The sequence below is a fragment of the Syngnathoides biaculeatus genome, chromosome 14, assembly GCF_019802595.1.
Source record: "Syngnathoides biaculeatus isolate LvHL_M chromosome 14, ASM1980259v1, whole genome shotgun sequence".
In the NCBI taxonomy this organism is placed as follows: Eukaryota; Metazoa; Chordata; class Actinopteri; order Syngnathiformes; family Syngnathidae; genus Syngnathoides; species Syngnathoides biaculeatus.
The window spans coordinates 15,399,761-15,413,850 of NC_084653.1; the positions used below are offsets into that span (position 1 = coordinate 15,399,761).

At 41.1% G+C, this 14,090-nt stretch overlaps 1 protein-coding gene across 5 annotated transcripts in view; it reads left to right on the forward strand.

Moving 5' to 3' along the window:
* The window catches only part of dnah7 (dynein, axonemal, heavy chain 7), an 85,730-nt gene that overhangs the window by 22,225 nt on the left and 49,415 nt on the right, over nt 1-14,090 (forward strand). For all 5 annotated transcript variants that reach the window (XM_061840716.1, XM_061840715.1, XM_061840713.1 and 2 more), the window contains exons 21-31: nt 290-483; nt 1,196-1,394; nt 1,493-1,633; nt 3,145-3,357; nt 3,437-3,546; nt 4,298-4,466; nt 7,332-7,434; nt 7,634-7,761; nt 10,246-10,458; nt 11,946-12,044; nt 13,041-13,289. In XM_061840716.1, coding sequence (XP_061696700.1) covers nt 290-483; nt 1,196-1,394; nt 1,493-1,633; nt 3,145-3,357; nt 3,437-3,546; nt 4,298-4,466; nt 7,332-7,434; nt 7,634-7,761; nt 10,246-10,458; nt 11,946-12,044; nt 13,041-13,289 — 1,818 coding nt within the window. The remainder of the gene's footprint in view (nt 1-289; nt 484-1,195; nt 1,395-1,492; nt 1,634-3,144; nt 3,358-3,436; nt 3,547-4,297; nt 4,467-7,331; nt 7,435-7,633; nt 7,762-10,245; nt 10,459-11,945; nt 12,045-13,040; nt 13,290-14,090) is intronic.

A 14,090-nucleotide genomic window follows, 5' to 3' on the forward strand; every position in this document is an offset into this window, starting at 1 on the left:
TCCTCTGCAAAAAAAACCAATACTACATGTTACTGCAGCTTAGTTGCATTCATCTTATTCTAGTTCTCCTCATAAAATCTTTGTGCATTATATCTGAGTGTTTTGAGTTACAAGTGCTGTCATGGGACAAATTAAACTCAAGGCACCACTATGAACAATGCATAAACTACAGGTTTATATTATTTTTCATTTAACTTTCAAATTTACCGCAATACAGAGCCATAAATTTATTGTAATATTCCCATTGCTGGCGTGTGAAAAAGTCATGTTTTTGTTTTTTACTTGGAAGGACAAGCGCGTATTGGCTGTGATCAACATCAATCAGATGCTGGACAGGCAAAAGAAGTCCAACGAGCATCTAGAGATGATACTCAAAGGGCTCAACAACTACCTGGAGAAGAAACGGCTCTACTTTCCTCGCTTTTTCTTCCTGTCGAATGAGGAGCTGCTGGAAATCCTCTCCGAGACCAAAGACCCGACAAGGTAAACCAACCCATTTCAACGATTCCCAGTTCAAAATGTTGGGCTCATTCACGATGCAAGTATTTTCATCTGACCAAAACTTCTCCTTTTCCATTAAAAAGAATCTATTGAAATGACTGGAGACATGAAACTCATTGGTTCATATTTCTCAACAGATTGAAAATGTTGTCAAAATGTTGAACTTATCATTCGTGGAATTGTCCATGTCAAAACTGCCAAATATATGCTGCAATTTTACACATTAGCCAAGTAGCATAATTGTGCAAAAAGATGTTGATTCCAGGAAAACAAGTAAAAACACCACAAATTTCAACAAATGACTCACCCCCACACCCCACACACACAAATAAACCAAGCAAAAAAAAAAAAAAATGCAAGCACCTGGGTATTTTTTGAAAGTAAGTTAATAATGACACAGGGATTTATGCAGTTCGGCCAACGATATGTTACCATACCAACTATTGGCATCTTAACCTTAAAACAGAAGTAGTGTAATAGATGTTAATGTAATAAATGAATACAGGCAAAATATAAAATACATTTGGTTTCATGTGTTTTATAATTTCTCTTTATATTTTTCATTTTATATTTATAATTCATGTTCATGCATGCGTACCAAGTGTGAGGGTCTGATCAATTTTCATTATATTAGTACTATGATTGAGTTTTACCACATATTTCTCCAGTATTAGAATTCTTTGCGTATTTTCAGGGTCCAGCCATTCCTGAAAAAGTGCTTTGAGGGTATCGCACGTGTGACATTCACCGAAGACCTTGACATAACTCACATGAAGAGCAGCGAGGGGGAAGAAGTCCAGCTTGTCGACATCATTTGCACCCCCAACGCCCGTGGCCAGGTGGAAAAATGGCTTCTGGAACTTGAGAATGACATGATTGCCTCTCTGCATAAGGTGTCTTTTTTTAAGCTTATTTCCCACCACGGGCTAAAGAGATTAGAGAGTTTTATCCACTAACTCATGTCCATATCGATCTTGGGGGTCCATCACAGGTAGTCGGGGAAGCTATCGTCGCGTACCCCAAAGCTTTGAGGATTGACTGGGTGCGCGCTTGGCCCGGTCAGGCAGTACTGTGTGTCTCACAAGTTTACTGGACAAAAGATATCCACGATGCCATCAAATCAGGGCAAAAGGTAATATTGTAGATAGGATTACAATCCTCTCTAGTTCTATCCCATTTGTATATTTAGAGTTTCAGTGGTCAGTTTTCTGCAAAAATTTCATTGCAGACTCGTGTAGTAAGCAAGGAGGAAAGAGTGCATAAAGGAAACTTTTTGGGATAATTTCCCATGTACAAAAATAAGATAACGTGTCTGTGTCTACTGCAAAGTTAACCTGTTAAAGGATTGCTGCTTTCCTGAGCCAACTACAACCAACTTTACACAGTCTTTCGCTGACTCCAATGTCACTTAACAGGGTATAACCCTGCCTTTTAAAGTGACACACATTCAAAGTCACAGATACTACGGTGTGCAATGTATTAATTGGATTTAATGTTCTGCTCAGCAAACAAACTCTAGAACTCCCCCCCACACACACTCACAGAGACAGATTCCCTCACAATGTGGAAAAACCCAAATGAGAACTCATCTGTTTTCTCCCTTTGTATTGTATGGAAGCATATTGCTGCCACACCAAAAATAAAATAAAATAAAAGGTCATTATCACATTATAACGTGATATGTTTCACATTATAATGTGAATGTTTCATGTTATAGCACGATATGTTTCACATTATAATGTGGTGAATAACACAATATAATGTGAATAATTTCATGTTATAACGGGAAAGGTTTCCCATTATAACATAATTCATATCATGTTGTAACGTAGATTGCTTTCACATTATAACGTAAAAAATAATAAATAAATATGTTTCACCCCTCTTTACCCTGCCACCCAAAAGGCAATTACTTCCGGTTCTACTATATGTTCTTCATTATTACATGTTCTTGCTCCATGCGTAATACGCAGTCTTTGGGTACACCACGACTCCGTAAAAAGCTCACCAAATCCATGTTTTGTGCAACACTCAACGAGACTCCACTTTGAGCTGCGTCTTCCTGTATGCCACCTTGAAGGATGTGAGTGACCACAGGGTCGAAACATGTTGACACCAACTGTTCTAGTTATAACGTAGAACTTACTATGTTGCTATGTTATAATGTGATAAATTACATGTTACAATGTAGTTCATACCACGTTATAACATGAAATGTTTCAAGTTCTAATATGAAATGAATTATGTTATAACATGAAATGATTCACGTTATAATGTGTAATTAACCTAATTATAACATGAAACATCATGTTATAACATGAAACATCCACATTATAATGTGAAACATATCATGTTATAACGTGATAACAACCTTTTTTTGTGGCAGCAATACGCTTCCGTAATATTGTTACATTTTATTGAAATGATTGAGATTCTACCCTCAGACCATGTTCTTAGCTCTCTGCAGCCAGACAGATAGCTTGCATGAAAAAGGGAGGTTTTGCCAGAGGTTTTGCTGCTTGGTAGTTCATATTGATCACAAATTATTGTTTGAGTTCGGTGAAAATGTGAATGATTATGGACACATTAGTGCCTGCACATGGTTGAAATGAAAACCTTCTCATCTCCTGACCAACCCATCAGGCACTGGACGACTATCTCACTCAAAACAACCGACAGATTGATGACATCGTGGAGCTGGTGCGGGGCAAGCTTTCCAAGCAGAACCGAGTCACCCTCGGAGCGCTTGTGGTATTGGACGTCCATGCTCGCGACGTGCTGGCCTTGCTGGTGCAAAAGGGTATCAGCGACGAGCATGACTTTTTGTGGCAAAGCCAGTTGCGCTACTACTGGGTGGTAAGAAACACATTCCTTTTTTTTTTTTTTTTTTTTAAATCATAGAAGGTAAAAAATACTAACATGCTGTATTTTACAGGAAAATGACCTCCAAACCAAGATGATTAATGCAGGTTTGCCGTACGGTTATGAGTACCTGGGCAACACCCTGCGTCTGGTCATTACCCCACTGACTGACCGTTGCTACCGGTAAAGCCTTTTCGTTAATATTTCTTGCCAATCCCTCAATGGCTTTATTGGCTCAGTAGCACTACCCTGGACTACTTTTTTAAAACATTTTTAAAAACTAGCAACACAGTAAGCAAAATACAAACTAAGCACCATGAAATTTGGGAGGTATGACTGTCATGAGCATGATTGTATGTGTGGGCCAGAAAGCTCACTCGTGCTCCCCAGAATTAGTTCAGCTCCAGAAGCAAGTTTCCATGACCAAAATGACATTTGTTAGGCTTGTCTATCTTTCATGGACCTACAAAAAAAGTAAAAAAAAAAAAAAAAAAAGCCCATGCCTGAAAAGACAAAGGAATTTAGCCATTAGTGCATCCCAAAATTCTTTTAAATCCAGCCCTAAAGGCAAGTTTCCCTTAGCAACATGACACAAAATGTCTTAAAACCTCTGCCTGAAAAAATACAGGAAGTGATCCATTTGGACTCAAAGTAGCCATTTTAGTGTAATTTTTGCCATTCCTTCAAAGATGAATGCGTACAAAACATTTTGTCTGTGATTGCTACCTAATTTGAACAGATGGACAAGAATAAGTTGCCAAATATTTAATATTTTTCATCATTATGTGTAGATGTGCTATTGTGGCGAACTTTGGTGACTCACCACAGAAACACAAAAGTCTAATTTTGTGGGCCTACTGTAGCCTGACTGGACTTAGTCTTGTGTGAAGAAGAGAATATTTCTTATAAATCGGAATGAATTCACCTCCTTCAGCACTTTGTTCGGTGCCCTCCATCTCCATTTGGGTGGAGCTCCAGAGGGCCCAGCGGGCACAGGAAAAACAGAAACCACCAAGGACTTGGCTAAGGCCGTTGCCAAGCAGTGTGTAGTCTTCAACTGCTCCGATGGTCTGGACTACATCGCCCTGGGAAAATTCTTCAAAGTACGTACAAGTTTATTACTTTTTAATATGAACAGAAGGACATTCCACTGTATGAACAAAATGGGTTTAATGGCTTCTATCCAAATAAGTTGGGGGTCTAGGGTGCTTGTCTTCTTCTTCTTTTCCTTTCGGCTTGTCCCGTTAGGGGTCGCCACAGCGTGTCATCTTTTGCCATCTTAGCCTATCTCCTGCATCTTCCTCTCTAACCCCAACTGCCCTCATGTCTTCCCTCACCACATCCATAAACCTTCTCTTTGGTCTTTTCCCTGGCAGCTCCATCCTCAGCACCCTACCACCAATATACTCACTCTCTCGCCTCCGAAGATGTCCAAACCATCGAAGTCTGCTCTCTCTAACCTTGTCAGCAAAACATCCAACTTTGGCTGTCCCTCTAATGAGCTCATTTCTAATCCTATCCAACCTGGTCACTCCGAGCGAGAACCTCAACATCTTCATTTCTGCCACCTCTAGTTCTGCTTCCTGTTGTTTCTTCAGTGCCACCGTCTCTAATCTGTACATCATGGGCGGCCTCACCACTGTTTTGTAAACTTTGCCCTTCATCCTAGCAGACACTCTTCTGTCACATAACACACCAGACACCTTTCGCCAGCTGTTCCAACCTGCTTGGACCCGTTTCTTCACTTCCTTACCACACTCACCATTGCTCTGGATTGTTGACCCTAAATATTTGAAGTCATCCACCCTGGCTATCTCTTCTCCCTGTAGCCTCACTCTTCCCCCTCCACTTTTCCCATTCACGCACATATATTCTGTTTTACTTCGGCTAATCTTCATTCCTCTCCTTTCCAGTGCATGTCTCCATCTTTCTAATTGTTCCTCTGCATGCTCCCTGCTTTCACTGCATATCACAATATCATCTGCGAACATCATGGTCCAAGGGGATTCCAGTCTAACCTCATCTGTCAGCCTATCCATTACCACTGCAAACAGGAAGGGGCTCAGAGCTGATCCCTGATGCAGTCCCACCTCGACCTTAAATTCCTCTGTCATAGGCTTTCTCTAGATCCACAAAGACACCTTCTGACCTTCTCTGTACTTTTCCACGAGCATCCTCAAGGCAAATAATGCATCTGTGGTACTCTTTCTAGGCATGAAACCATACTGTTGCTCGCAGATACTTAATTCTGTCCTGAGTCTAGCCTCTACTACTCTTTTCCATAACTTCATTGAGTGGCTCATCAACTTTATTCCTCTATAGTTCCCACAGCTCTGAACATCCCCTTTGTTCTTAAAAATGGGAACTAGAACACTTTTCCTCCATTCTTCAGGCATCTTTTCACCCGCTAGTATTCTGTTGAATAAGTTGGTCAAAAACTCTACAGCCATCTCTCCAAATTGCTTCTATACCTCTACCGGTATGTCATCAGGACCAACAGCCTTTCCATTTTTCATCCTTTGTAGTGCCTTTCTGACTTCCCCCTAAATAATCATTGCCACTTCCTGGTCCTTCACACTTGCCTCTTCAACTCTTCCTTCTCTCTCATTTTCTTCAGTCATCAACTTCTCAAAGTATTCTTTCCATCTATTTAGCACACTACTGGCACCAGTCAACACATTTCCATCTCTATCTTTAATCACCCTTACCTGCTGCACATCCTTCCCATCTCTATCCCTCTGTCTGGCCAACCTGTAGAGATCCTTTTCTCCTTCTTTCGTGTCCAACCTGGTGTACATGTCTTCATATGCCTCTTGTTTAGCCTTTGCCACCTCTACCTTTGCCCTACGTCGCATCTCGATGTACTCCTTTCGCCTCTCCTCAGTCCTCTCAGTATCCCACTTCTTCTTTGTTAATCTCTTTCCTTGTATGACTCCTTCTATTTTGGGGTTCCACCACAAAGTGTCCTTCTCCCCTTTCCTACCAAAAGACACACCAAGTACTCTCCTGCCTGTCTCTCTGATTACCTTGGCTGTCGTTGTCCAGTCTTCCGGGAGCTTCTGCTGTCCATCAAGAGCCTGTTTTACCTCTTTCCGAAAGGCCGCACAACATTCTTCCTTTCTCAGCTTCCACCACATGGTTCTCTGCTCTACCTTTGTCTTCTTAATCTTCCTACCCACCACCAGAGTCATCCTCCAAACCACCCTCCTATGCTGTCGAGCTACACTCTCCCCTACCACTACTTTACAGTCAGTAATCTCCTTCAGATTACATCGTCTGCACAAAATATAATCCACCTGCGTGCTTCTACCTCCGCTCTTGTAGGTCACTATATGTTCCTCCCTCTTCTGGAAATAAGTGTTCACTACAGCCATCTCCATCCTTTTTGCAAAGTCCACCACCATCTGTCCCTCAAAGTTCCTTTCCTGGATGCTGTACTTACCCATCACTTCTTCATCGCCCCTGTTTTCTTTAACAATATGTCCATTACAATCTGCACTAATCACAAATCTCTCGCTGTCTGGGATGCTCAGAACTACTTCATCTAGTTCCTTCCAGAATTTTTAAATTTTGCTGATTTGCACAACACCATAAAATGACACTGTGGACAAACTCTGCCATCTATAGATTGATTGGTTTTCTGAAATTGTGCATTCATGACATAATTTCAAAGCTAGCTTTTGGTCAAGAAAAGTACACCGCCACCCATTTCACAACAAAATGTATTTTATGTGTATTTATGTGTTTGTAATACATTCTATGTGGTGTTGTTATAATGCTTTAAGCAATGGCTATACGAACATAAACTGCGGAGCAACAAATGAAGACAATATAACACTCAATGGCATCTAGTCTTTATCCTCAGCAAAAAAAGATAAGAAATGGGAAGACAACTTGCGAAAAAAACACAATATTGTACATCTCCTTGAAATTGTTTAGCTGCCTCAAACGTATGATTCTGTGACCAGGGCCTTTTGTCTTGTGGAGCCTGGGCCTGCTTCGACGAGTTCAACAGAATCGACTTGGAAGTGCTGTCGGTGGTGGCTCAGCAAATCCTCACTATTCAGAGAGGTTTGATTTGTTTCCTCAGTACAGTACATAATCATTCCTGATCAATTTCTAAAAGTCTCCAGAAGTCAATATAGGATGTAGTCACAGCGGTTCACTTTTTCCACATTTAAAATATGTTTTGGTCTTATTCCAAAACAAAAACACGACTAATAGAGTCTGCTCGATGTAAACTATGTACTTTATGTCTCTGCGACTCCAGGAATTGCCGCCCACGCTAAGTTGCTGATGTTTGAAGGAACGGAACTATCCCTGGATCCATCCTGTGCTGTGTTCATCACCATGAACCCCGGTTACGCCGGGCGCTCTGAGCTTCCAGACAATCTCAAGGTATCTAACTGTGGTGCATGACATTAAACAATGTTTGGCGCGTCACGAATTACAACTAACGAGATTATATCATCTGTTTTGAAAAATTTTAATTCCTTACACTACTACAAGAAAGTGCGTAATTACAAGTGCTTTTGGAGACTTTCTTCATATCACTTTCTCTTTTGAAAACTGATGCCTTCGATTCGCTGTCTCTGGTCATCTGGCATTCTGCTGCCATGTCAATCATGACATATTTATTCAAATAGGACCTCAAGTGTATTTGAAGTGAGAGAGACTGACCACAACAATTTCAAAGGCCAGAATACAACGACATTAACCAACAACAACTGCAAATGCCTCAACAAAACACATTAAAACCACAGCAAAGTGAGATTAAGGTAGAGCGGAAGTGACCGCGGGACTCCCTCATCTATAACTCATCCATGTTACCTCCTATTGCAGATGGACCACGTGACTAAGTTAGGAAGTTGCACAAGTTTTAATAAACGAAGTTGGAATATTGATGAGTGATGAGATTCCAAAAGCACTTAATTTCATTTTTGCAACTTTGTTCATTAAAACTTGTGCAACTTCCTTCCTCACTTTTCTCAACTTTATTAATCAAAGTTACAGCAAGGATAGATATCATTTAAGATATTGAAATGTGTTTCTTTTATCTTTTGGTGTTATGGGTAGAATGAGGTATTATAGTTGTAATGCCAATTTTTATGTAATTAGCATAATCTTTTTAGGTTTTTCCTTATTTAAGATAAAAGGAAGCTAATTTTCCCATCTCTAATATGGGTCCCTGGAAACCCGGCCCAATTATACAGTCATAGGAGGTCCTATGGTCACTTCCATTCGACCTTAATGCCGTTATGTTGTGGATTTCGTATTTTCGTTGTGGATTAATGCCATATCCTGCTTATTCTGGCCCTCTTTCGAGATATTGTGTGCTTGTGAAGATTGCTGATACTAGCTACTTAAAGGTTCACTGTCATGAAATGCATGATTTTTAGTATGTTATTAATGAAAAAAAAGGCAGCCGGAATGGACCCATCCATTTTTTCACCACAAAACATGATTTTGACGTATATGGCTTTTTGTAACTCCCGCCATGAAAATCCTCTTGAGGGATTTATTTTTGAGAAGAAGCAGGAAGTGACGTTAACAGCAGCAGTGAACTCAGACTGGCTCGTCTGTTTCTACTAGTTTTACCTGCTGGAAGGTAGCTCGTTGTTCCTTCGTGTTAGCCAAAATCCCGGCTCGTTGTATTGCTGGAAATTGTTCAAACACTCGGGAGGATGGATTTACTCTTCATACTTTTAAAAAAATGGATTGCACAGGTGCAAAGGATGAGAGCTCTGTGTGTTCCAAATGACAGCTAGCAAAAAAAAAACCCAATAGTTGGAGGGGGACGTAATCCTCCATAACGTAACAAAAGATCCACGTATGTAAGTCAGGGGTGCTAAATGTCTCAATGTGCGCATCGGACGGCTTCCGCGCAGCAGCCACGGAAGAATGGCCTCCGCACGGCCTTGTGGATCGCCGCTGGCCTTGTCGTCAAGCCCGAACCGGCCTTGCGGCGTTCCACAAGGGTGTGAGCCCTGACGCGGTGGAGAATCGGGCAGGGGAGGTGGTTTGGCCAGGCTCTTCCCCTACCGGCCACCAGTGTCTGGGCACCCCACTTCGCGCATTGGCTTGCCGGCAACGGCTTCCGCGTCGGCTCGCTCGCCACATCTCGCCTGACAGCGACGGCTTGCTCGCCAGCAACAACGCGGAGGTGGTTTGGCCGCATGCGGGAGGAGAAAGAACCTCTCCCCCCTCCCCGGCATGGGCCCTCCTGGAGTATGCTACATACTGTTGGGGAGTCTGTTGTTAGTTAGAAGTGATCCGAGTATCATTGAAATATGGCTCGAAATGATAGGATAATATTGGCCAGGTCATTTCACGCGATTGTGAGATGTTCTCTTCTTCTAAAAGAGCTTCCGTGTTCCATAGCAAGTTGCCACAACATGTTTTCAATAATGAATCTCCCGGTGCAACATCCGCTAATGACGTTGCATGCAATATGGCGGCCACTTGGATGTCGACTGAGACTTCCGCAACTTTGCGCATGGATGACACGCTCTCCGCTCGTAATAATTTTTTCGTATAGACATTGAAGTGAATAATGTTACATGTATTTTTCATTACAATATCTATTTTAGAATGTTTATAGGCATGACAGTGGAGCTTTAAGACCCAAAAAAATCTGACATCAAGTCAGTGCTCCTCACCAGTAGTAGGTGCTACACGGTGAAGGTTGGACACATGGGCAACACATCACCTGCATCAAAAATCAAACTTTTTGACAATTATTTGTCATTATATTAATTTATTAAATAGCATTTTATGTATCAAAACTACTCAGTGAATTATTCAAGAGTGAATACTTGTACCGTTGGCACTACACCAATCTGTTTGTAACCACCGTTGAGAGTTTGTGTGGTCTCTCTGCAGGCGCTGTTCAGGACGGTGGCCATGATGGTGCCGGACTACGCCTTGATCGCGGAGATCGTGCTGTACTCATGCGGCTTCGTGACGGCTCGGCCCCTGTCGGTGAAGATTGTGGCCACGTATCGGCTGTGCTCAGAGCAGCTCTCCATGCAGCATCACTATGACTACGGGATGAGGGCTGTCAAGTCCGTGCTGACTGCTGCTGGAAATCTCAAGGTACTGTAGGTGTTTGTCATGGTTACTGTTTGTGTGACAAACAATTTCCTGAGGTGTGGACAAACGTGCTACATTTACTCAAGTAACATTATGGATAAATTGAACGTGTCAAGAGTAATTTCTACTTTTACTCAAGTATTTATGTCAAGAAGAAATGGTATACTCTGTTATAATAAGCTATACACCTTTCCCAACTTTCATTTATCATTAGTTGGATACACGACCTATTTTTGGACATTCATTTTTGAGTTCCACATCAGGCGCCGTTCCTCCAATCCAGAGAGCGTCTTTGACTCAAGTTCCCCTATTGAACGAGACAAGATAGTCATATCTGCGCACAAAGTCTTCTATTCGACAGCCAGTTTTACATTACAGGCTACCAAAAAAAAAACACCTTTAACATTTGGCATAGTTTTGTCACTGTCCAAATTTTATATATCAGCCCACTTCTAACTTCAGAAAACACCTTGTGGTAAATCGCAGATCTTTTTACATAGACGTGTTCACCCAATAGTGCGCTGACTGGTGAAATTGGTCTTGAGGGGCTAATTGAGCCACTGAGAACTAGTGTGGTCTAAGTCCATTGTTGTCATTTTGCAGGAAAATAACTTCAAGTTTTATAGCTGCAGTATAATCCGGGGGGATTTATATCAAAATCAATATTTATTATGAAATCTTGTTTTCACAGAAATTATTGTTTTCCTCATATTTTGCATATTTAATGACTTTGGTTTTGTTGAGATATAATGAGACTTCATCCATAACTGAACTTCTGTCATCATTTCGGCTTCATGGGTTGGATTGGGTCATTATCATCTAGGTTGCTTGGAAGAAAGAAAACAAACCTGGGATTAGAATTTTTGTGTGTGCAGGTCAGTGTAGAAACATCTGGCACTTCTCTCAATACTTCAGGAATGATGATAAATAATATTCACTTACATGCAGATTACAGTAGTACCCAAGCTGAAGCATCATTCACTCTCCGATCAATTTATGTACTTCACTTTCTGGGATGGTGGCCCAATCTTGCAGTTATGAATAAAGAAAAGTAAGGAGTGCAAAAATGGACTGCCCTCTATATCGACCAGTATTTAGCTGCTAAGTTGTAAAATATGCAAAATGTGCCTTTTCTCCATTAGTTTCAGTGCTTTAAAATGACAAAAAAATTATTTAGCCCACCCCATTTCTCATTGAGTTGCTCACACTAGATGTAGGTGAAAAAGATGGCAATTTAGTATCACAATTTTTCAAAGTTTGTGTTGGGGGGCCCCGAAAGCACAAACTTGTTCATCATGACACATCCACATGCAGTATGTTGAGCCCCCCAGAAAGGTGTTTCAGTCCTTGAAGAATACAAACCAGAAATGTTGGCAAATGTTCCTCATCAATAGTTTCTGCCATTGGCTGGCGACTTTTCCAGTGCGTCCCCCCACCTCAAGTCATTTGTTATGATCTCACATTTCCTCTCTGTGTTTGTTGGAATGCAGCTTGCCTTTCCAGACGAGAATGAAGACACTCTGCTACTCAGGTCCATTATTGATGTGAATCTGCCAAAGTTTCTGGCACAGGACCTGCAACTGTTTGGGGTATGTATACATGAAGCTCAACAATGGATGGCCCTCAATCCGTGGGTGCATTTAAAGTATGTGCGAGTTTCAGTATGTTCCAGACCCACACGCAATTGTCAAATTTGAAAAGAAAGAAATCTTGAGAATAAAGCTGTGACAGTCGACAGAAAGAAGACCATTGACTTAATTCCTGTGGTAATCCCCATTTTGTGAGGAAAAAAGAAAGACTATACTCATGCAGAAATGTCAGATTTATTGGATGATATGTCATATCACTTTTTATAATTGGCCCAAAGCTAAGAGTACAGTAATGCCTTGAGATCCGAGTGACACGACCAATGACTTTTTATGAGCCGTTGTTTGGTCAATTAGTTTTTCTTTGACTTGCAGGCAAAACTTTAAGAAACGAGCACTGCATGGTAGGAATGAATTAAGATCACTTCACAAAAAGCAGTGGTTTGGGAGATATAAAAAATTATTGAAAAAAGAATTCAAGCTATTTTTTTGCCACTGCCAGGTGGAGTTGGACTCAAATAAATAAACCGAAACAAAGATAATTGTGTTGCATATTAGCATTTAAGTTCATTAGCTTAATCCTGTTGCAAACATAATTCGAAATGCCAAAGACACGGTAATGAATTTTTGGATTTAATTATTTCGTTAGTGTATTTTTTGTTGTTGCAGTAAGTAAAATATAGTCTGCTGTTTTTCTCCAGGAAGAACAGCATACAAAAAGGTTAGAATTTTGAAGGCTGCAACGGATTAAGGGGATTCCTATTCATTTCAATCCGGAATGACGACTTCAGATAGAAATGTTTTGATTTATGAGCAAGATCACAGAATGAATTAAACACTGCTGTAGTTGGTGTACAATATTATCTTTATTTTCTCACTGTATAAATCTCCATATGTACAGTAGGTATGCAAATTTTTTCAAATGATAAAATAATAATTAATTGCTAATTATTTAATGTTATGAATGCAACAGTCTCCCGTTTTTTTTTCCCCCCTCAGGGTATCACATCAGACCTTTTCCCCGGTGTCACACTCCCCAAGCGAGACTACACCACGTTGCTAGATGCCGTGAGGGAAAATTGCGACCTTATGAACCTGCAAGTCACCGACTTCTTCATCGAAAAGATCCTGCAAGTGTACGAGATGATGATTGTCAGGCACGGTTTCATGCTGGTTGGCGAACCCTTCGGGGGCAAGACGTGTGCCTACCGCGTGCTCTCGGCGGCCCTTCATGACGTGTGCGTCAAGGTAGTGTACCAGTTCGGGTGGCAAAAGCAACTCGCACACTGTATTTGAATGAAAGTACTAATAAAAATTTCCAGGTATGGAACAAGTAATGAGGGTGTTTTGACAAAATTAGTATAAAGCTGTTTTCAAATGGAGGGATTAAAACAAAAATTTCTCATAAAAATAAACACTCCAGTAGAGATATGTGAAAAATCTTGCTGAAGTTCCTGAGGGCTGTAGCAGTACTGGAAATCATAGTGGCAACACACCTTTCACGTTTTGCCATCATTCTTGTTCTGTTTCGGTTGGCGTGTTGCGCTTCATGCTAATATCCGCTCATACCTTCTAACTGCGAGCCAGAGGCAACAAATGGGTGACAGTGATGGCCATAAATGTCGAGAGACATTTTTATCAATGTCGGTAGAGAACTGACAGCAGAGGGCAAACCAGGGCAGACATCTACCTCCTTGCGTTAACCACCCCCCCCTCAAACTTCTTACATGTCACAAAGTGTTGATCAATAGATGATGTAAATCCCTTTATTGCTCGCCTGGTTGCTTTTCCCTTCTTGTCCTCGGGGCACGACTTATCTATTCTGCTGCTGTCAGATAATAGCCCGGCCAATCTGTCAAGACCATTTTAACAAATACGTTTTTGATTAGGCCTTTGTCCGCCGATACCAAAACACTCTCTCCAACGAAAAAAAATCGGCCACGATGCTGTTGTGCTCAGTACCTAGTAAATATGTCCATCCAATTTGTCAGAGCTGTTGTGTTTGCCGTCACTATCAATCCGGCACAACTGGCGATTCGTATTTACATG